At 39.6% G+C, this 21,694-nt stretch overlaps 1 protein-coding gene across 1 annotated transcript; it reads left to right on the forward strand.

The window, feature by feature from the left end:
* The first annotated feature begins 5,062 nt into the window (after nt 1-5,062).
* LOC118453690 (adhesion G protein-coupled receptor G2) lies at nt 5,063-18,528 on the forward strand. Its single transcript, XM_087843827.1, has 12 exons — nt 5,063-5,114; nt 6,779-6,997; nt 7,115-7,274; nt 7,604-7,754; nt 8,254-8,376; nt 8,546-8,671; nt 9,091-9,139; nt 11,837-11,943; nt 12,117-12,232; nt 12,322-12,590; nt 16,274-16,379; nt 18,054-18,528. Exons 1-12 carry the CDS (start codon nt 5,063-5,065, stop codon nt 18,526-18,528), a joined length of 1,953 nt encoding a protein of 650 aa, XP_087699953.1.
* The last annotated feature ends 3,166 nt before the right edge of the window (nt 18,529-21,694 follow it).

The raw sequence follows: 21,694 nt of genomic DNA on the forward strand, positions 1-21,694 counted from the left end.
GCCCAACAATCATATGACTCCCTATGAGCATAATAACTAATGATTAAATGCAGAGACGTGTATAAACACGTAGTGAATGAAAAGGGTGGCTGAAGAAAAAGCACTCACTGATGTGCTGTTTGAGTGAGTCAAGATATTTAACAGTAACAGCTTTGAAAGATATAACACATGGTGACACAAGGTATATGTCAAGCTTTTATAAACACTGGAATAAGTGTCTATATGACTACCGCCCAGTAGCCCTCACCCCCATCATCACAAAGTGCTGCTAGTCCTAGCACACTTCAAATCCTGTCTCCCCCCCCACCCTGGACCCCCACCAATTTGCATACCGTCAGAACAGGAGCACAGAGGATGCAGTCTCCATTGCACTGCACTCTGTCCTATCACACCTGGACAACAACAACACCTACGCCAGAATGCTGTTTCTAGACTTCAGCATTCAATACAATCCTCCCCTCACAACTCATCAGGAAACTGACTGACCTGGGCATCAGTTCCCTCATGTGCAAATGGTTACTGGACTTCCTGACCAACTGCCCCCAACATGTCCGGCTGGATAACCACTGCTCATCTACAATGACAATGAACACCGGTGTACCACAAGGCTGTGTGATGAGCCCTTTCCTCTACTCCCTCTTCACCCACGACTGCAGACCTACCAGTGGTTTTAACATCATCATTAAGTTTGCAGATGACACCAGAAACGATGTCCTCAGCTATTCCACAGAAGCAAAAAATGTGGTTAGTCAGGACCTGATAGGTTAGTTTCTTGATCACTAATATGCAAATTGCGATGGCCACTGATCAGTATCCACTGATCAGTATCCACTGATCAGTATCCACTGATCAGTGGATACTGATCAGTATCCACTGATCAGTATCCACTGATCAGTATCCACTGAGCACTTCAAACAGGAAGTTGTCTTCACCAGTCTGCAAACCTTCGTCTGACTGATCAGTTTGTATGTTTCAGGTGTTCCTGCAGTCTTTGTGTCATTGGTGGTGATCATAGACACAGAGTTTTATGGCTGCATCTCTATCTCCCCTGAAACTGCAGTGTAAGACACAAATTTGCATGCATGTAAAATCCAACCTTACTTCACATTTATTAGGTGATTTGCATGTGCATCAAAATTTCTATGTATTTGCATGTCAGGGAGGAAAATGTGTCTAATTTGTTTAAAATACACTGCATGTCCTACATTTCTGTTACAGAATGCCTTTCTGGCTTTTCAGTGTGAGACATTAAATCATCATCTGTTTCTTTTCTCTTTAGATGCTTTATAACCAATCAAATGGTGAAAATGGTGACTACAATGGGACTCTTCCCCTTTGTGTTTCTCTTTAACATGTTAATGTTTGCAGTGACAGTCAAACGTGTTTTCTGTGTTGGACAAAAAAAAGAGGTAAATTTGTCAAAAGAATCTTTAAATAACTTCATTTCTAAATCCTCCATATCAGCCTGTCCCTTGAAAACCCCAGACCAACTGGTCTTGACAACATTATTCCTCATTTTCCAATTTAAAATGGGTCTGCCTCGGGACCTCCTCCAGGTGGGACATGCCTGGAACACCCAGGAAGCATCCTGTCAGATTCCCCTATCACCTTAACTGGCTCCTTTCCATGTGGAGGAGTAGCAGCTTTACTCTGAGCCCCTCCCAAATGGCTAAGCTCCTCACCCTATGTCTAAGGGAGAGACCAGCCACCCTAAGAAAAAACTTAGAAAGCTCATTTCTGCCATTTGAATCTGTGATCTCTTTGAGTCACTACCCAGAGCTCATGACCGTAGGTGAGGGAAAGGATGTAGTTTGACCAGTAAACTGAGTGCTTTGCTTTTACTCTCAGCTCTCTTTTTACAATGACATTTGACTCAGACTTGGAGCTACTGATTCTCATTCCTACTGCTTCACACTTGGTTATGAACCACTCCAGTGCAAGCTAGAGGCCACCACCCGATAAAGCCAACAGAACGATATTATCTGTGAAAAGCAGAGATGAAATTCTGAGATCACCCATGTGAAAGCCTTCCAGCACTTGGCTATGCCTGTCCATAGAAATTATGAACAGAATTGGTGCTAAAATGACAGCCCTGGGTCCAACACGGACCGGGAACAAGTCTGACCTGCCAATGTGAACCAAGTTATTGCAATGGTTGCCTAATTTTAAATATTTTGAAGAAAGTTATTTACTGGTAATATTTTAAAATATGTTTTTAAAGCTTAAAACATTTCTATTAAAATCAGACTCTATAAATGAACAAGTGCATCTGGAGAACACAATTTTAAGCAATTTTGAAAACATTTTGTGGTCATCTGTGTTTTTTTTAACCTGCTGTGCCATGTTTCATTCTGGTAAATCAGCTCGGGCAGATTATCCATACCAAAGTCATCAAAAGTATTTGTCGCCTGTGGGGAGTCGGCGCACTGCTTGGCCTTACCTGAAGCCTGGCTTTCTTCTCATTTGGACAGCTGACCACTCCTGGCCTCTACCTCTTCTGCTTCCTGAACTCACTGCAAGGTCTGTACAGTCTACTGCTATGTGTGTTTCTGTCAAAGGGAATAATGAGGATTAGCTTATCGAGTCCCACCCAGTATCCAGTAAGGGTCCTGGCTAGACCACCCATGTTGAAAACCAAGCCCTGGAATGGCGCAGCTACATCTGCAGCCTGTCTGCAACTCGGACACAAAACATTTAATTCTTCCCATCTCACCACCATGGAAAGCAGAGCTTTGAGCTGCTCTGCTCCCAGGCTGTGGAACTCTCTACCCCCAGATATAAAAAACACTGATTCTCTCCCTCATTTGAAATCCCTCCTAAAACTCCTATATTCAAATCTGCATATTCACTGTGAATCTATTGCTTGTTTATTCTATCTTGTGCTTTTGTTTTTATTGTTCTTCATTTTGTCATTGTTCTATTATGTGTTCTATTTTATTGTAAAGTGTCCTTGGGTGTCTTGAAAGGCGCTTCCAAAAAAAATGTATTATTATCAGTATTATTATTGCATGTTGTTCTCTGTATGATTGTGTATGTGATGAATAAAGCTTGTTTGTTTGAAACTGAACAAAATTTTCCAACAAGGCCACTTGTTAAAGTGCACATGCTATCCATTTCATAGACATTACTTCGAAATACATCATTGTATGCAGTAGATTTGGACTTTTCGTGTGTATAAATGAACAGTAACCTAACACAGTTGCCTTATCAGTTTATTTGAATTAATTGCACACTCCTCACACTTCCTGGACTCACTCTGATCCTAACACACTCTTCTTTGTGCCACACAGGTTTCTTCAACTTCCTGTGGTTTGTGATGTCAGTGAGAAAGTCCCAAAACTCTGCTAAACAGACGAGCAGTGAAACACGTAGTAAAAGCAACTAGATTAAACACAACTGGAAAAATACCAAGAGGTGTGCTGGTGAAATGTGCAACATAATGCTGAAATCTGACAGTAACGATTTTGTTTTATTTCTGGATTTTATATGCACGGCAGTTTACCATAACTGGCAGGAGCTGATTCTAAATGATGAAAATAAATGTAATAGTATGAAGATTTTGACAGTTCTGCTGCTTTATTTGAAACTTTCTTGTTTATATAAATCTTTGTGGTAAAGGGGTTATCATTCCAAAATAAAGTTTAAATAGGATGACAACATCCTATTTAAACTTTTGAGAGTAAAAGTTGCCATACTGAAGAGAATCTAGAAGATTCCAGGTCTGACTGGATTGTCAAGAGGACAATAATTGATTATTGATATTTTTCTCTTAAAGTCACCTGTCCTCTTTTTCGATTGCACACAGAGCTGATCTTGCTTTTAAATGCAGTTCACCCTCCACTGGTTTAGTGCTTTGAGACATTTTGATATAGTTATGTTGATTACACCATTGTGAATTTACGGCATATTTCCTTATAATCCAGCTTTGAGATTATTAGAAATTGTGTTAGTTATTTTATGTTTTGTACATATGAACTTTTCTGTGCCAGTTCGTACATCTGAACATGCTTAAAGCATTGCTAACTCATAAAAGCTACAGTGTCAGTATGAATAATAAAAAAAATGATTTTTTTTTTTTTGCTTTGCTTGTTTGTTATATTTCATAATATTCCTATTAACAGACCTAGTTTAGAACAGACTGATGTCAGAGTCCAAACTCCACTGAAAATAGTTTTTAGAACTGCAGTCATATTATTGCCCCCATAAAGAACATTTGCCTAAAACAAATACCTCCCAAAGACCACACAGAAGCGCCTCTTAAACATTAAACACATAGTCACTCAGGCAGATTACTGGTGACTGTCTGGTCCATCGTGCTCACCTCAGAGATGTTGACTGAATGTTAAGGTAAGTCTTTCTTTATTTCCTCATTATTTATTTCTTTGTGTGCTTTGTATCAAATGCAAAAAAGACACACATTCAAAAGTGAATTTTAGCTAGAAAAAATGCTAAACATCTTTATTAGTTTTGTAATGTATTTTGGCAAACACTTGCTAACTACTAGTCAAGCATTACTAAATCTTGACTGCAATGCAAACCAGGAATGGAGAAGACTGACCCTTGGACAGTAGCTAAAATCTTTCAAAAGCTGCAACTTTTACTATGAAGGCAAATGGTCCCAATTTCTAGTTTGCGTTGCACTTTTCACAGCATCACTATAGCTGGTCTTGAGGGAAAGAAATAGATCATTGACATTTGGCTACACCTGTATGACTGAGGCTTTAGCAATTATTTTCCCAGTGATTGGCATCAACCTTCAGAAATTACTTGCAAAGGGTCAGAAAATGCTCAAAATGGTCAATGGATACTTAAAATGAGAGAGAACTTGAGGGTAGGTAAACATTTGTATGTTTTTTAAAGGACTTGAAGACAGACAAGTGCATTATTGTTATCAGTACATGCTTTCCAATATGCATATTCGAGCTTACTTCCTACTACCTTCCTCATATATGAATGTTTATTGACATGGGTTTTAAATAAAGCTGATTGAAACTCTCTGAAACGCATTCATTTTGTTTTATATTTTGTTTTAAATTTATTCCACATATTCACAGGATAAATAATGTTGACCGTACTTCTTTTGCTGCTGCTGCACGAATCACTGGCTGACCAAGGTATGAATGTCTGTTTTGTTTGCTCACTCATAGGAATTGATATTTATTTATTATTTATTTATGTATTTATTTATTTATCTAACATTTTTGTGCAGTCTTCAAAAAATAACACAAATACAAATTGGATTTAAAATTCTGGTTCTCACCACTTATTTCTGTGGAATATTTTTAATTTACCTCATATTTTATATTTTCTTCCATTTTTTCTGCCTTGTCGTGTATAAGACCTCCAGTTTACATGAAGTCGTTATACCAACCACAAAGATCATTTGTAACACATGATTCAGAAAAATTCTATTATTTTATAATCTTACAATATAAAGCACCTTGTGGCGACTGCTGCTGTGATGTGGTACTACTTGTCCGTATGTAAAACATTAAAGTTCCAGGAGATTTAGAGGGAGCAAGAACTGCAATCAAGCTCTATTTATAGTTTTTGCTATAACTTGCCTGGAAATTTGTTCTAACTGGCAACAGTTTTTTCACATCTCTGTGGAGGAATTTTGGCCCTTTTTCTTTGCAGAACTGATGAGTAAACTGGAGCGGGAGATTGAGAGGCAGATTGGGGCTCCAGCTGCAATGATGTGGATGCTGTATCAATCTGTTGCGGTAACAGGAGAATTGAGCATAAAAGTGATGCTCTTATTTACAAATCAATCTATGTGCCTCCTCTCACATATGGTCACATTAGGTGTGACCAGCCGCTCACCAGCCGCTGTTGGCCTCACCAGCTGTTGTTTATCCGGGGCCTTGAAGTGGAGAGGGTGAGCAGCTTTAGGTACCTGGGCGTCTACATCTCTGAGGACCTCACCTGGACACTGAACACCACACAGCTGGTCAAGTAGGCTCAGCAGCGGCTGTATTTCCTGAGGAGGCTGAGGAAATTTGGTATGTCGGTCAAGATCCTCAGCAGGGTCTACAGCTGCATGGTGGAGAGCACACTGACAAGCTGCATCACTGCATGGTCCAGCAGCACTACTGCCATGGACCGCAAACACCTGCAGAGAGTGATAACAACTGCTTGGAAGATCACTGCTGTCACTGCAGAGCACTTACCATCGCAGAGCCCAGAGGAGAGCTGCCTCCATCCCCAACGACCCCCCACACCCCCAACACGGACTGTTCACACGTCTGCCATTGGGATGGAGGTTCAGAAGTGTGATATCCAGAACATCTATACTCAACAACTCTTTCTTCCCCACTGCCATCAGACTCTTGAACAGCTGACCTATCTTTGAACAGTAATAATCATTTTTTGCACATCAGGCTGCATATTAAGCCAACATATTAAGCTATACACACACATCTCTGTTTCACACTTTAATATTTTGTCTCCTTTTCTGTACTTTTGTACTATTTGTATTTTATCTGTTCTATTTCTGTTGTCTATATTAACCGGCATCTGAGGGCGGACAGCAAAGAAAAAAATTCATTGCACAGAGAAATGCCTTTTTCCCCCTTTGGACACGTGACAATAAACACTTTGAATCTTGAAAAATGAAAAAAAAACTGTGAAATCGGGGAGGGGGCTTAAACTTTTTCACAGCACTATATGTGTACTACTTGGTCTCTCTGGAATAGTTGCTCTTAACTTAACCCTGACTGAATATGTGTAAGTTTATGTGAGTTACATCTTTTTTTTTGTCTTCTGTGTCTGTGCACAGTGTGCCTCACCATTTCTACTTACACCACTGAAATTAATGGAACTAATGCAAACATCACTGCACATCAAAGTACGGTGGACTGTCAGATGGACTGTCAGACTTCCTGCGTCTTTCTATGCATTCCTGGAGAAGAGGCATGGTTCAATGGTACATCTTACTGCTTGGATGTTGAGCCTGAAACAACACCTGAAAATGGAATAATTTATCAACTGGGAAAATGTAAGTGCGCTGAAATCTAGTCTGATTAGGATAGAAATTGTTCTGCCGAACTGCTGATTCATAGCCATTCCCACTTGTCCTCTCTTTTTCTTAATCTCTTTCGTGTCTCTTTTCCAGATCACACTTGCTACCTGAACCCATGCCTGAACAGTTCCATCTTGCGACTGATTGATTCACTGGATTATAAACAGAAAAACTTGATAACACTCTTCAACATGAGAAACTCGTGTTTGGACCTCTTCAATAATAATCAAAAACTCAAACAGATCTTTATAAAGTAAGTAGGAGTCCTGCAGCAGGCACTCCTGCACATGCTGTTGAGTAGGCACATGTATTTGTCTTTTTTCCTTTTGTTCTATTTTTTCCCTTTAGTACTGTTAATCTTTAGCCCCGTGACCAAAATTGCTCACAGGATGGTTGATCCATCAATTTGGATCAGACTGAGACATCTTAATGACAGTCGGGTCACCTTGGCACAAATTTTCGTGCCTTCACGTCACACTAGCATTTGTGGTTGCCAAATGCTAGTTCATTTAATGCAAATGTATAAATCTGATTGCAGAAGATGTTCTTTCATTTGCAACCATGTGGATTTTATTTCTGCAGTGAAGAAAGAAAGGCCATCCATACCCTCATAAATAACACCCAGACTGAGGTTGCATTGTCCACTACCTACAACCAGCAGTACTTGTCTCTGAATGTGATCAACATCAGCAAGGCCTCAGTGAATTCCACAGTGGAAATAGAAGCTCCCCAGGTACACAAGCCAGATGTTGATGAAAAACACAAGGGAATAATATGGACTCAGCTAGCATGACAGTAGTTGTTTAAAAGTATTGTCTTCGATCTAGTTACTAATACTGTATGTCAGGGATGACTGTGGCTCAGGGGGTTGGGAAGCGTATCTGTAACCGGAAGGTCGCCGGTTCGATCCCCGGACTCTCTGTCCTGGTCGTTGTGTCCTTGGGCAAGACACTTTACCCTACCGCCTACTGGTGTTGGCCAGAGGGGCCGATGGCGTGATATGGCAGCCTCGCTTCTGTCAGTCTTCCCCAGGGCAGCTGTGGCTACAACCGTAGCTTGCTTTCACTAGTGTATGAATGTGAGAGTGAATGAATAGTGGCATTGTAACGCGCTTTGGGTGCCTTGAAAAGCGCTATATAAATCTAATCCATTATTATTATGTTTGATTAAAACTACCCTTAAATTGTTCTGCAGAAAGATATAAATTGACTTTTTTTCCCATCCACTGTTAGCTGCACCCTGAGAATCATTCATTCATCCCTAAGATTTGGCTGCCTGTCGATGCTCTAAAGACCATCCCAGAGGAGAAGAGGATTATTGGTTTGGTCAGCTTCATGTATCACGGCCATTTCCAAGTATATCCTATATCTTTTATACTATTTCAATATGTTTTGATGAACTTTTTTATATTCTCAGTCATGAGCATTATCCCCATTTAAAACAAATTATGTACATAAAACATTTGTATTTATACCATATAATAATGGTCTTTATTTCCTCTCTTACTGTACATTCCTTTGTTAGTTTGATCAGGAAAAGATTGTATCAGTGGTTCTCAGGATAGAGGTGCTGGGGGAAGAGCGCCTCAGAAATCTGTCTTCTCCAATCAAGATGACCTTTAGAGTTAAAACAGACAAAGGTCAACTGGATGTAAGTCTGTTTTTACGGAAATGTTTATTCTTGTAGTTATTGAAAATTTGTAATCGGATTATGGTTCCACGGTGTAATGGTTTGCATATTTGTCCAACATGTCAAAAGTCCCTTTGATGCTGTGGCAGTAAAGGCATCTAGCACAACAGTCTGTCAGATCAAACACGCAGTTTCATCGGCTGCAGTCACTCCCTGTGATTAAGAGAGCAACTGAGATCACTATGTATGATAATCTCGGTGTCTGCTGCCTAATCATACACTGAACCACTAAATTGTGCAACACTAAATGTTCTGGCTCATAAAAAGGGGAAAAAATATGTGACTTGATTTTTATCATTCTAAGTTTTCTTTTACTAGTTTTATTCTGTTTAAGAAGCTTATTTGACTTTGCATTATTAACATTTGTTCTAATTTTACAGAGTGACTCACAGTTAGTCTGTCACTATTTTGATGAATTTGATGAAAATGGTAAGTATATATCAGTTTTATTGGTTACTTCAAGATGAACACCAAAGTAATGAGATTGGACACATTAATATTTTTTTACCTAATTATTTGTTAACTGACAATTTGGGGAATCTTTAACTACTGGCTTGATTTATTTACACTATATTGGCTTTATAAACATGGTGTTTTAAAACTCCAGTAGTTTGATGTAAGTAAATGGATCTTTGTACAGTGGGGCAAAAAAGTATTTAGTCAGCCACCGATTGTGCAAGTTCCCCCACTTAAAATGATGACAGAGGTCAGTAATTTGCACCAGAGGTACACTTCAACTGTGAGAGACAGAATGTGAAAAAAAAAATCCATGAATTCACATGGTAGGATTTGTAAAGAATTTATTCGTAAATCAGGGTGGAAAATAAGTATTTGGTCAATAACAAAAATACAACTCAATACTTTGTAACATAACCTTTGTTGGCAATAACAGAGGTCAAACGTTTACTATAGGTCTTTACCAGGTTTGCACACACAGTAGCTGGTATTTTGGCCCATTCCTCCATGCAGATCTTCTCAAGAGCAGTGATGTTTTGGGGCTGTCGCCGAGCAACACGGACTTTCAACTCCCGCCACAGATTTTCTATGGGGTTGAGGTCTGGAGACTGGCTAGGCCACTCCAGGACTTTCAAATGCTTCTTACGGAGCCACTCCTTTGTTGCCCGGGCGGTGTGTTTTGGATCATTGTCATGTTGGAAGACCCAGCCTCGTTTCATCTTCAAAGTTCTCACTGATGGAAGGAGGTTTTGGCTCAAAATCTCACGATACTTGGCCCCATTCATTCTGTCCTTAACACGGATCAGTCGTCCTGTCCCCTTGGCAGAAAAACAGCCCCATAGCATGATGTTTCCACCCCCATGCTTCACAGTAGGTATGGTGTTCTTGGGATGCAACTCAGTATTCTTCTTCCTCCAAACACGACGAGTTGAGTTTATACCAAAAAGTTCTACTTTGGTTTCATCTGACCACATGACATTCTCCCAATCCTCTGCTGTATCATCCATGTGCTCTCTGGCAAACTTCAGACGGGCCTGGACATGCACTGGCTTTAGCAGCGGAACACGTCTGGCACTGCGGGATTTGATTCCCTGCCGTTGTAGTGTGTTACTGATGGTGACCTTTGTTACTTTGGTCCCAGCTCTCTGCAGGTCATTCACCAGGTCCCCCCGTGTGGTTCTGGGATCTTTGCTCACCGTTCTCACGATCATTTTGACCCCACGGGATGAGATCTTGCGTGGAGCCCCAGATCGAGGGAGATTATCAGTGGTCTTGTATGTCTTCCATTTTCTGATGATTGCTCCCACAGTTGATTTTTTCACACCAAGCTGCTTGCCTATTGTAGATTCACTCTTCCCAGTCTGGTGCAGGTCTACAATTCTTTTCCTGGTGTCCTTCGAAAGCTCTTTGGTCTTGGCCATGGCGGAGTTTGGAGTCTGACTGGTTGAGGCTGTGGACAGGTGTCTTTTATACAGATGATGAGGTCAAACAGGTGCCATTCATACAGGTAACGAGTGGGGGACAGAAAAGCTTCTTACAGAAGACGTTACAGGTCTGTGAGAGCCAGGGATTTTCCTTGTTTGAGGTGACCAAATACTTATTTTCCCCCCTGATTTACGAATAAATTCTTTACAAATCCTACCATGTGAATTCATGGATTTTTTTTTCACATTCTGTCTCTCACAGTTGAAGTGTACCTCTGGTGCAAATTACTGACCTCTGTCATCATTTTAAGTGGGGGAACTTGCACAATCGGTGGCTGACTAAATACTTTTTTGCCCCACTGTATGTGAATTAGGACATGTAGTGTAATAGACACAGTGCAACATTGCTGCAGAGACAAGCATAACTGTATTTTGATGCAGTCGTTGTAACCTCAAATCTAAACTTTTGATGAGAGCTTCCTATTTCTGCATGTTCTTCCTGGGGGGGAGGGAGGGGGGGGGTCTATTCGGGACTCTAGCCTCTTTGTACACTCATTTCTACTACAACCACACCGTCCTGCCCTGCTCTATACATTGTAACTTGCCCAAAACGCAGCAGCTCGCCTTCTAACTGCTACAGGTGGGCTTGAGTCTATCACCCCAATTCTCTCTGGTTTCCACTGGCTTCCAATTAAATACCGCATTGATTTCAAAATCCTACTGCTCGCCTATAAAACCATAAATAATATTGCACCTAGCTGCCTTATTGATTTCCTCAGCGTGTATATTCCCAGTAGAACACTGAGATCATCTTATCGATTTTATCTTTAAGTCTTACTTGCTTATCTGCGTGCTTGTATGCTTGGTTAATCAATGCCTCCCGCCTGCTAGCTTATCTGCTTTTGTATTTTGCTACTGTTTTACTGGATTTTGTGAAGCACTTTGGTGTATCTCTGGTTTTAAATGTACTATACAAATAAAGTTGTATTATATTGTATTTCGTCTCTAGATGTGGATGTGTGGATGCACATCTGTGGATGTGCATATTCAGTTAGGAATGTGATGTACTGGTGGCTCGCCCCACATTCTACCTCCTGCCTTTTAAAAATGTTGCATATGCTTAAGTGAAGTTAAGAAAGCAGTAACGAAAAGGCACAGATGTATACAGTTTCATATTTTAAGTGCTGCAGCATTTAAAATATGAAATTGTTTATGTGCAAAGAACAAAGTTTTACTTATTTTTTAGGCTCACCCTGGAAAACTGATGGATGTGAGACTCAAAGCTTCAACCGATCAAATGAACAGGACATTGCGTGCTATTGTGACCATACTACACCGTTTGCTGTTCTTCTGGTAAGTTGTTCCTGATGAACTTCTGGTTTTTATCAGCTAATTATAGTGATCTAAATGATCTTTATTCAATATAGGTGTACTAAAATTCCCTATTTCTTAATTTTCTCACTTGTTTTTAGATATTGGTAAAAGTAAATATGTAAACTACAGACAATCTTCATCATTTTTTGCAGATAAGAGGTCAAATTGCAGGAGTCCACTGGAAAATATTGTCATACATCAGTTACATAGGCTGCGGTCTGTCAGCTTTCTTTACTGCTTTGTCTCTTTTGATGTATGCTTTCAGTCGGTATGTATCATAAAATTAGCATGCATAATAATGTACTTGTCTGTGGCGATCACATATCTGATTGTTTTTTTTATTTGTCTCCTCCTCAGTAACCACAAACTGGACTACTCACTATCTATTCACGTATCCCTGAGTGGGGCCTTGTTTCTGCTCAATTCATCCTTCCTGCTGACTGAGTGGGGAACTACACTGGACCAAGAGGGCGTGTGTGTGTTTGTTGCAGCGTTCATGCATTTCTCCTTGCTCTGCAGTTTCACCTGGATGGCCATAGAGGGACTTCACCTCTATCTAATGCTGATCAAGGTGTTTAACACCTACTACAAACACTACCTACTGAAACTTTCACTTGCGGGTTGGGGTGAGTATTGCAAAATTATCAACGGTATTTACTACATGACAAAAGAGGAAAGGGTTTATGAGGAAACTTTTACTGAACCAGAGGTCATGTAGACAATGGCTGCAATCACTATTGAATGTGAAAGTATGGGAAGGCACTAGGGCTGGGTGATATATCAAGTTTTTAAATATATCGATATATTTTTATACGAGATATGAGATGTGACAATATTGTTTATATCGATATATTCTATGTTACGTTATAATTATACTTGTGGAGCCGCAAGTTTGCCTCTCTTTCTTTTTGCTCTGACTCGCCTCTCTATTTCACTGAATTCACTAGCTGGGCTCACGTCCTCATATTAGGTTTGACAACATATTAGTAGGTAAAAGTGAATACTTTGACATGAATTGAGCTTCGGTTTGGGGAAGGCCTCGAGGGGGACTGGCGATGGCTCCCAGGCCTGGCAGATCCCCATGCACTAAATAGAAATGAGGAAGTTAAAGAACTGAGAACAAGGAGGGAGGTAGGGTGAGGCACGTAAACAAGGATGAATAGCTTGCAGAACTGGAGAAACCTATATAAATGACAACCATAAGGAGCTTGTTTGGAGGCGTGGTCCTGCTCCTGAAATTCCAATACATAATCTTCAACACAACTTCCCCTCCTCCATCGCTTCACCTGCAGGCAACAACAAGATGGACATGGCAGCTATTAAAGAGGAGCTGGTCAGTAAAAAGAAAACATTTGGAGATTACTATTTTAGTGCTGTCAGCGTTAATTTCGTTTAAATGACATTAATGCCATAACTCCATTAACGCGGCAAATCTTTACGAGCATTAACGAGCTAACCGCGGTTAATCCGTGGGCAATCCGCGGTAACTCGTTGACGGAGATTTGCTACATTAATGCAGTTATGCCGTTAACGTCATTTTAACAAGGTTAACGCTGACAGCACTAATTATTATTACTATTAAAATGAGCAGCAGAATAATGTATTCTGCAGAGAGTGTCAGGAAAGCATCCCGACTAGGGCTGGGTATCGTCACTGATTTTTAGAATAGATTCAATTGCGATTCACAAGGTCCCGAATCGATTCAATCCACCATTCGATTCTATCCAAATCTGGGAAATTTTGCCTCTGACAGTCAGAAATATTATAATACTGATCACGTATCAGTACATTTCCATATTTTTATATCTATAAAAAGAAAGCTGACACTTGCCAGACTTTATCAAAGGTGTAAGCATCACAGTAGATGCCTTTGTGTCGAAGTAACTGAGGATAAAACACAGAAAAACATGAAGGAGATTTTCCTGGCCTGGGATTTTATAGGAGATGACCTTAAAAATATTCTGTAGATCAAAAACAAAAGAAAACCATTAATCAACATCTGAACATTACCTGATGCTGCTGAAGTGAAGCACAGCAAAGTTACAGAGGTTTTATTAGAGACACAGGTAAGTGTTTTGCAATTTTGCATAATTTTATTATACTTTCTTTTCAGAAGTAAGTAAAAGGAAAAAAATAAACAGCGGTAGACAGCGCTGTAAACAGCGGTAGACTTGTGCATAATAAGCAAGCAAATAATGCAGAAAACAGAGATTTTTAGACAGGAAACTATTCCTGAGAGAGAGAGAGAGCTCTGCAGGAAGTGTGATTTTTATCATGGTGGAAGCAAAACAGCAAAAGTCAGAGGGAATTCACGACAATGTTTATGTGAAGCGAAATGTGAAGCGATCTTCTTTTGCTGCTGGTTCAGTCAATATTGTTTGGAGAGAGATAAAACCTGCAGCATCAGAATCGAGCGCAAAAAGGATGTAAACACAAAGCTTTCGGCTTTCAGCCCCGACGGCGTGTCCATGCCCGTGCTGTCGGGTGAGAAAGGCGACATCTCACTGATTCTGATCAGTCGGTGGGTCCGTGTTTTGTGTTTACATCTTTGTGCAGAATCCCTGCACCTGCTGTCTTTACTGTTTTAGCTGTTTGGTGGTTGTTGAAATTTTTGGAGGTTTAACCTGAGATTCAGGCATTTCGGGCAAAATAAATGTATATTTAAAATTCGATTCAGCATTTTAATGAATCGATATCACGTTATCGAAGCTAGAATCGATTTTAATCAATAAATCGATAATCAAAACCCACCCCTAATCCCGACTAAAGGCTGGAGGACTAATAGTATTTTCACCATTTACAACAGCGCCATAAAGTGCAAAATGAAGACTGTGTGAAACTGCGTGCTGTAGACCGCAAAGTCTCCCAGCCTCCTGCCCTGAAACAAACCACCTTACCAAACTCGTATACTGTATTTTTCAGACTATAAGCTTACACTAAAATCCTTTCATTTTCTCAAAAATTGACAGTGTGCCTTATTTAGGAATTCTGGTTGTGCTTACTGACCACGGACCGATTTTATGTGGTACACGGCACTCAGAAATCTGTCAAAAAATGTTTTAGTACGACTTTGTTGAGCTATGTAGCTGCACCACTTGCTGGAATTGTCGGAGCATTACGGCTACCGTAGTCAGGAGCCTCGCAGAGTGATACGTACTGTGCTTCATCGTAATATTGCTGTATTGTGTGTGTATAAGGACCACAAATGGCACCTGTTAAGAGACATGGTTATGAAGCGGATTTCAAACTCAAGGCTGTCAGTCACGCAGTAGAACTTCGGGAACAGAGCAGCTGCGAAATCTGTCTCTTTGTTATTATGCTCATTTTGACTGCACAATTGTGAGGTTTTTTTTATGCAAAAAACCAACATTATTTCATTTTATTTACGGAGCATTGTTATTTAGTAAATGCTGATAATTTATTTCTGAGTAATTTGTTCATGTACATCTGCGCTGTATTTTGATAAAAGTGCCTGTGTGAGATTTGGCACAGCTTTGACTAACTCTCTTTTTGTTCTTACTTTATGGCTTTAAAAAAATATTGAGATATATCGTCATCCAGCTAATGCTGGGCATACACGGGGTGATATTTGGCTCATTTTGAGCCGATTTTTCAGTCGCGCGACCATTTTGGTGATCGCCCGAGTTTCATCAGTCGGTGGGTTTCATCATCATGTGTTGTGCATCGTGTAGTATAGGTGGGGTAACGAGAAGCGATTAACACCTCACGACCAGCTCCCGATCATCAATCGCTTGGTCGTAAGAAAATCAAACCTGTTTGAAATCCTGTCGGCCGTCGTGAGGGTGTCACCGCAGCCTCTCACATCGCACACGCAAAAACAGAAATGAAAGTGAAAAGACAGGGCAGTACGGCAGTGCAGCGTGTGACACAAGCGATGGAGGCACAATTTGTAGAACTTTGACAAGCTCATCTGAGCCTTGTCATGTGGTCTTACAAAATTATCACGAGTCAATTGTGCAGTTTGAGCAGAAGCTGAATAACGCGACTGAAAAAAATCGCACAGTGTATGCCCAGCTTAAAGAATATCAAGATATGAATTTTGGGCCATATCGCCCAGCCCTAGTAGCCACCCCTTTTGAGATTTCTTACATTCTACATTCACTGTATGATTAATGAACACTGTTAAAACTGAACAACATCTCTTAGAAATATGTCTGACTTCTTCAGACTCACTTGACTGCCAGTTTTCCCTAAACTTATGAATGAAGTCTTTCATATGCTGGGTGCCTCTTGGATAGTAAATAACTTGGTGTTAAACTGTGTCTGTGTCTTATTGTGTGCTTCTTAGGTATTCCTGCTGTAATTGTGGCGGTCTCTGTAGGAGTGATGGATTGCAAACAGTTTTATGGAGTTAAACACGTGACCATGGCTGACACCAACCAAACTAGTTCGATGTAAGTAAACCAGCTGCTTTTGGCAAGACTATAAACTAGCACTATACTCCTTTAGCAATAGGAATCCAAAACCATGATTGGGTTTGCATGGGCAACCTGTCCGCTACACAGTGACACAAGCCATGTCCACATGAATACGTTTTAATTTGAAAATGTTTTGGCCTTCCATCCACACTGAGACGGTGTAGACAGCGAACCCGGAGCCTTTTCGAAAACGATGACACATTTTAGTCATGTAATACAGTCATGTGACCGATTAAACTAAGATAGCGGAGGGCATCATACAGCAGTTGTTTTGTTTGCTCTCGATTTTGACAGCCCTATTAAAGATTAATATCAGTTTGTACGTGCTCCAGAAAACTTTTCTTCAAATTATTTAATTCTCACTCGCTTTTGCAACTTTGTACTTTTATGTTACTCGCACCAACTCCACCTCATTGTTAGTCCATTGAAAAAACTCGGCGCTTTTCCTAAATATTTTTGCTGTGACGTTTTAAAGAGCCGTAAAGTAAATAAATGGCAGACAGAAATGAGGCAGGTCAAATTGTCTTGCATTTCATGCAAGCGCAGGACTAGAACGTAAGCGTTTTTGCCCGTTTTAATGTGGACGAACAACTCTGTGAAAATGACTGAAAGCGATAGTGTGGATGCGGAGCGTTTACAGACGTATACCCCGTTTTCAAATTTATCCAGGCTAGTGTAGACGTAGCCACAGTGAGAATTTTCATGCCACACAGACATATTTAAAAACCTGCTGAACATTATGTAGTTTGTAATCAGAATAGCAAATAAATTAAATAAATCTCAAACGCACTGGAAAAAATGTTCTTTACAGGATGTTCCTGGCTATTAAAGTAAGATCTGTCATACAAAGAAGTGCGTACTGTTGAAACTAGGGATGCACCGATACCGATACTGGTATCGGGTATCGGACCGGAACAGCCAACTTTAACTCAGGTTTTGGAAAAGCGATGAAAAATGTCAAGAGAAAATCCACGGGCAGTTAAAATAACCGAGGCTCTGACTGATTTTATCGCTCTGGATGACCAGCCAATGCCGGTCGTGGAAAACATAGGATGCTTCTCAGCATACTTGAACTGCGATATGAAATTGGACACTCTGCAATAATTTAAAAGTTTATTTTATTCTCAAACCTAATTTGTATTTATTTTATTCCAAACAGAAGTGTTTATTTATTATTCTGAAAGCTCGAGACAGTGCCCAATAGTTCAGTGATATTTTGTTAAATTACAATGTGGAGACTCCGCAATAATTTAACAGAAGTGTTTATTTTTCACTTGAAATTTTTTTTGTGGTCATTTTTATTACGATTTTATTTTTTATCGGCAGAGAATAAAATAAAACCTGTCTTCCAATTCATTGCATTTGTGTGTGTGTGTGTGTGTGTGTGTGTGTGTGTGTGTGTGTGTGTGTGGTAGAAGTATCGATTTTTGTACTCAGTATCGGCAAGTACTCAGATCCAAGTATCGGTATCGTATCGGTTTGAAAAAATTGGTATTGTTGCATCCCTAGTTGAAACCATAAAGTACCAACAACCAAGTTTCATATCATTATGAAATTATACTGTTTCTGTTCTTTGTATGCTGGACTGTAGGCAGACTATGCAGCCACAGATTTTGAAACTGTACTTTGACAGCTCTGCCTGTTTTACAGCTGCTGGATCACTGACGACACCTTCTTCTACTCCATGAACCTGGTATATTTCATCCTTGTTTTTGTCTTTAACACTGGCATTCTCATGGCAGTGGCCTCCAGCATATGTAAGATGAAACAAGTGTTACAGACTACCTTAAAGACAGGAGCCACAGCTAAGGGGAAATTATGGGAAGTACGAGAGAGGTTTAACGCATCCTGTAAGAGTGGCCTAACATTGTTTGGTCTTACCTGCCTGATGGGTACCACCTGGGGCCTGGCCTTCCTGGGTTCTGGATATATCAACTACCCCATTCTCTACCTTTTCTGTATCCTCAACTCCACACAAGGTCAGTTTAGTGGTTTGTGTTTGTGTGCAAGTGATTGGAGCATTTTGTGTCTGATCTGTTCATTTGTTTCTCTGGTTTTCTTGATAAGGTTTCTTTATCTTCCTGTGGATTTGTCTGTCAGCAAAGAAGCAGAGAAAGAGGGCTAAGGAGGACCGAACATCTTCAGCTCCTGTGAGAACTACAGAAATCAAATATGATTAGAGTTCCTCTCTACCATTTCTGCTCTACATGTAATCTTCTGTTATGTTAGATTTAAAAACACACTGAAACTTTAAATACTATTGCTTTATAGTATGTCTGTATTGTCTATATGATTTAATATTTTTTCTGTTTATATTCTGTTTATTTATTTTTTCGGTTTAGTCAATCATATATATTTTACCTCTGTAATATTGTTGATACGTATAATTGAGCAATTTGTATATATTAGAGCTTTTCTTAATTTTTTAAAAACTCTGTAACATATTTAATTACTTTAGTCTGTTACTGTTAGTGTCTTGGAGCAACTATAACCCACATAACTTCCTTAGAGATTAAAGTATTCTGATGTATGCTTCTGAATAAAGTTGTACATGATATATGGTAATGGACTGATTCTTATATAGCACTTTTCTACTCTCCCGGAGTACATAAAGCACTCTATACAACATGCCTCATTCACCCAAGCACTTCTAAACTCAAGTGCAAACTAATTACATTCACACTCCAATTAACATATCAGAGGGCAACTTGGTGTCAGTATCTTGCCCAAGGATATTTGACACGCAGACTGGGGAAGCCAAGGATCGAACCGCCAACCTTCCAATCAGTAGCTGATCTGCTCTACCACATGAACCACAGCCACCCCACTGAAGTGTCATTAAGTTTCTATGGACCTGAACACATGATTAACTTTGCCCTTTTCAGACTTTCTCACACGACACACTGAAGAATTAGACCATTTCTTCAAAATGTAATATGCTAGTGAAAAATATCTCTGTATCCATCCAGGTTAATGTTAGGTTAACTGTGCTTTCATTTCAGCACATGCACCAATAGCCCAGTGACCTTTGGACAACCCCCTGTTAAATAGATAACAATTCTTTATAAGACCGATTTATAATATAGTGATGTCATCAGTGTGATAAGTCGGTCTGACTGATTTATTCAGAATTCATTCAGATATGTAATACCATGTATATGATAAACAATTTACTGAACTGTGGATTTTGCAAAGCTGAGCTAGTGAACTAATATTAACATCTGGAAAAGATCTGGAAAAAGAGTAAAATAGATCCATTGCAATGAACTCATTATGGAGATTTAACTTTCTTTCCTTTTCTGGTGTGGTCCAGAGAGACTCAATTTTTATTATTACAGCATTTAATGCACCATTTATTCCAGACTTCAAATAAAGGGTGCAACAGTGGTCTGTTTTCAGTTTGACATTTTTCAGAGAAATCAACTTTCTTAACTTCTACATGTTTAAATCCTCAGTTCTTTTCTCAACCTCAGGTTTTTTGTTTTGTTTTTTAATATATTTTCGCTGGGTTGTAAGAGTTCTCTGAGGTTTGGCCAAAGGGGCCAAAGGGGCCAAAGGTAAGAGATGAGAATTCCGGAGTAAGTACTCAAAATTCCCATGGACTTAAATGCAACAATAATATATGGTATTCACAGTTAAACCCATGTGATCTAAATATAATCTAAATGTAATATGCATTTTAATACGTCACAAAGGTAAATGTAGTTAATTAGAGCAACAAAACTATGATATGAATCACAAAATATAATTCCCTCTTATGCAACTTCAAATGTTCTAGAGATCTGTGAAGGTAGCATTGAGCGGAGACTGAGAAGGAGAGAACGTAGCGGAGAAACACACACGGGTGTCAGTTCAACACGTGCGACATACTTGGCTTTGTTTGTGTGTGACCAGACGTTAACAGTGTGAGGTGACATTTCCGAGAGTCGCACCACAGTGTAGAAAGGTGTTTTCAACTGCAACTGGTAAGGTTAAAGGTTGGTCGCGACAACTCGTCTGATCAACGGACCCTGATATGGACCGTCGGAGAGCTGTAAAGTGACTGACGCGCTGTAGCACAGACAGCGCGGTGTCCTCAGCAGCCGAGAACTGGATTCAGTGGACTGGTGAGCAGCCACCGACAGAGCCACTGTGTTTCCATTTTTATGTGCAGTGTCTTTACTTATATTGGTCAAGGGACTTTAGTGAACAGGATTTACAAAGAGGTTGTGCATATAAAATAAAAAATAACAGTTATGACTTTATATCTTTATGACTGCATGTATATTACTGTACATACATAACCAGTCCAGTACTTTTTGGCCACTTAACATATCTTTATAGAACCCTTGCTATATTTGTTGCAATTTCTGTTGTCCTCTTCGCCAGATTACTCTTAAAAAGCCATTTTTTAATGTCAATGAGACTTTTTAACTGGATAGTAAAAGTATAAAAGTCACTTTGCCAAAAACTGATGTTGTTTGTGGCTCAAGATGACTTGATATCATTCATGAGGGATATATTTGACACGTTTCACATAGCATAGGCCAACAAGTGTGGGTTTTTTGGTTTTGTTTTTTTTTAGCAGTGCAACTACAGGCAGTCGCTTCTTGGCAAATACCGTAAGTCAGTTTTTGACAAGCAATCACAATTTGGCACAACACCACCAAGATGTGATAACCTGATTCTGTGTTGCTTAATATTATTTCATAAGATATTATTTAATTTAAAATATCTATTTCATTTGCTGAAGTGACTGTGATATCATTTGAATTCATAAAAATGTGTGTTTTTGTACATTTTTATGCTGCACCAAAGTACAGTAAATGTTCTGTTCTTGTGCTTAAGTTGTCTGGGGTCAATTCTTTCATTAGTGTTTAAGTGTAACCTGCAGGCAAGGGGTTTATGGTTAGTTTCCCTGATTCCTGTCCATACCAAAACCATTGTGGAATCTGATGCAATAACTAATCCAACACCCAAAATAGTGGGTCTAAACTGATGTAAGAGGGTTTAGACTCAGTATAACGGGTGGAGTGCTACACTTTTTATGACATCTGTTGAAGTTCTTAGACCTGATATATAATTTTGAATAATTTATGCATGTCTTTATGAAAGTGTCTGACACATCTTCTTGTCGATCTGGTTACCCACTAGCAGAGGAAGAACAGAAAACTTTCCTTGCCACTACTTAAAATGATAAACCTGTAATACCACAAGTCAATCACACCAAACCTCATTAGATCTAAGGTAAGTTTAAAACGAACCACTACTAACGGAATTTTTGGAATAATATATGAGCTATTCTGATTAGA

Source organism: Neolamprologus brichardi, chromosome 1 (assembly GCF_056152115.1).
Source record: "Neolamprologus brichardi isolate AB-2024 chromosome 1, ASM5615211v1, whole genome shotgun sequence".
Taxonomy (NCBI): Eukaryota; Metazoa; Chordata; class Actinopteri; order Cichliformes; family Cichlidae; genus Neolamprologus; species Neolamprologus brichardi.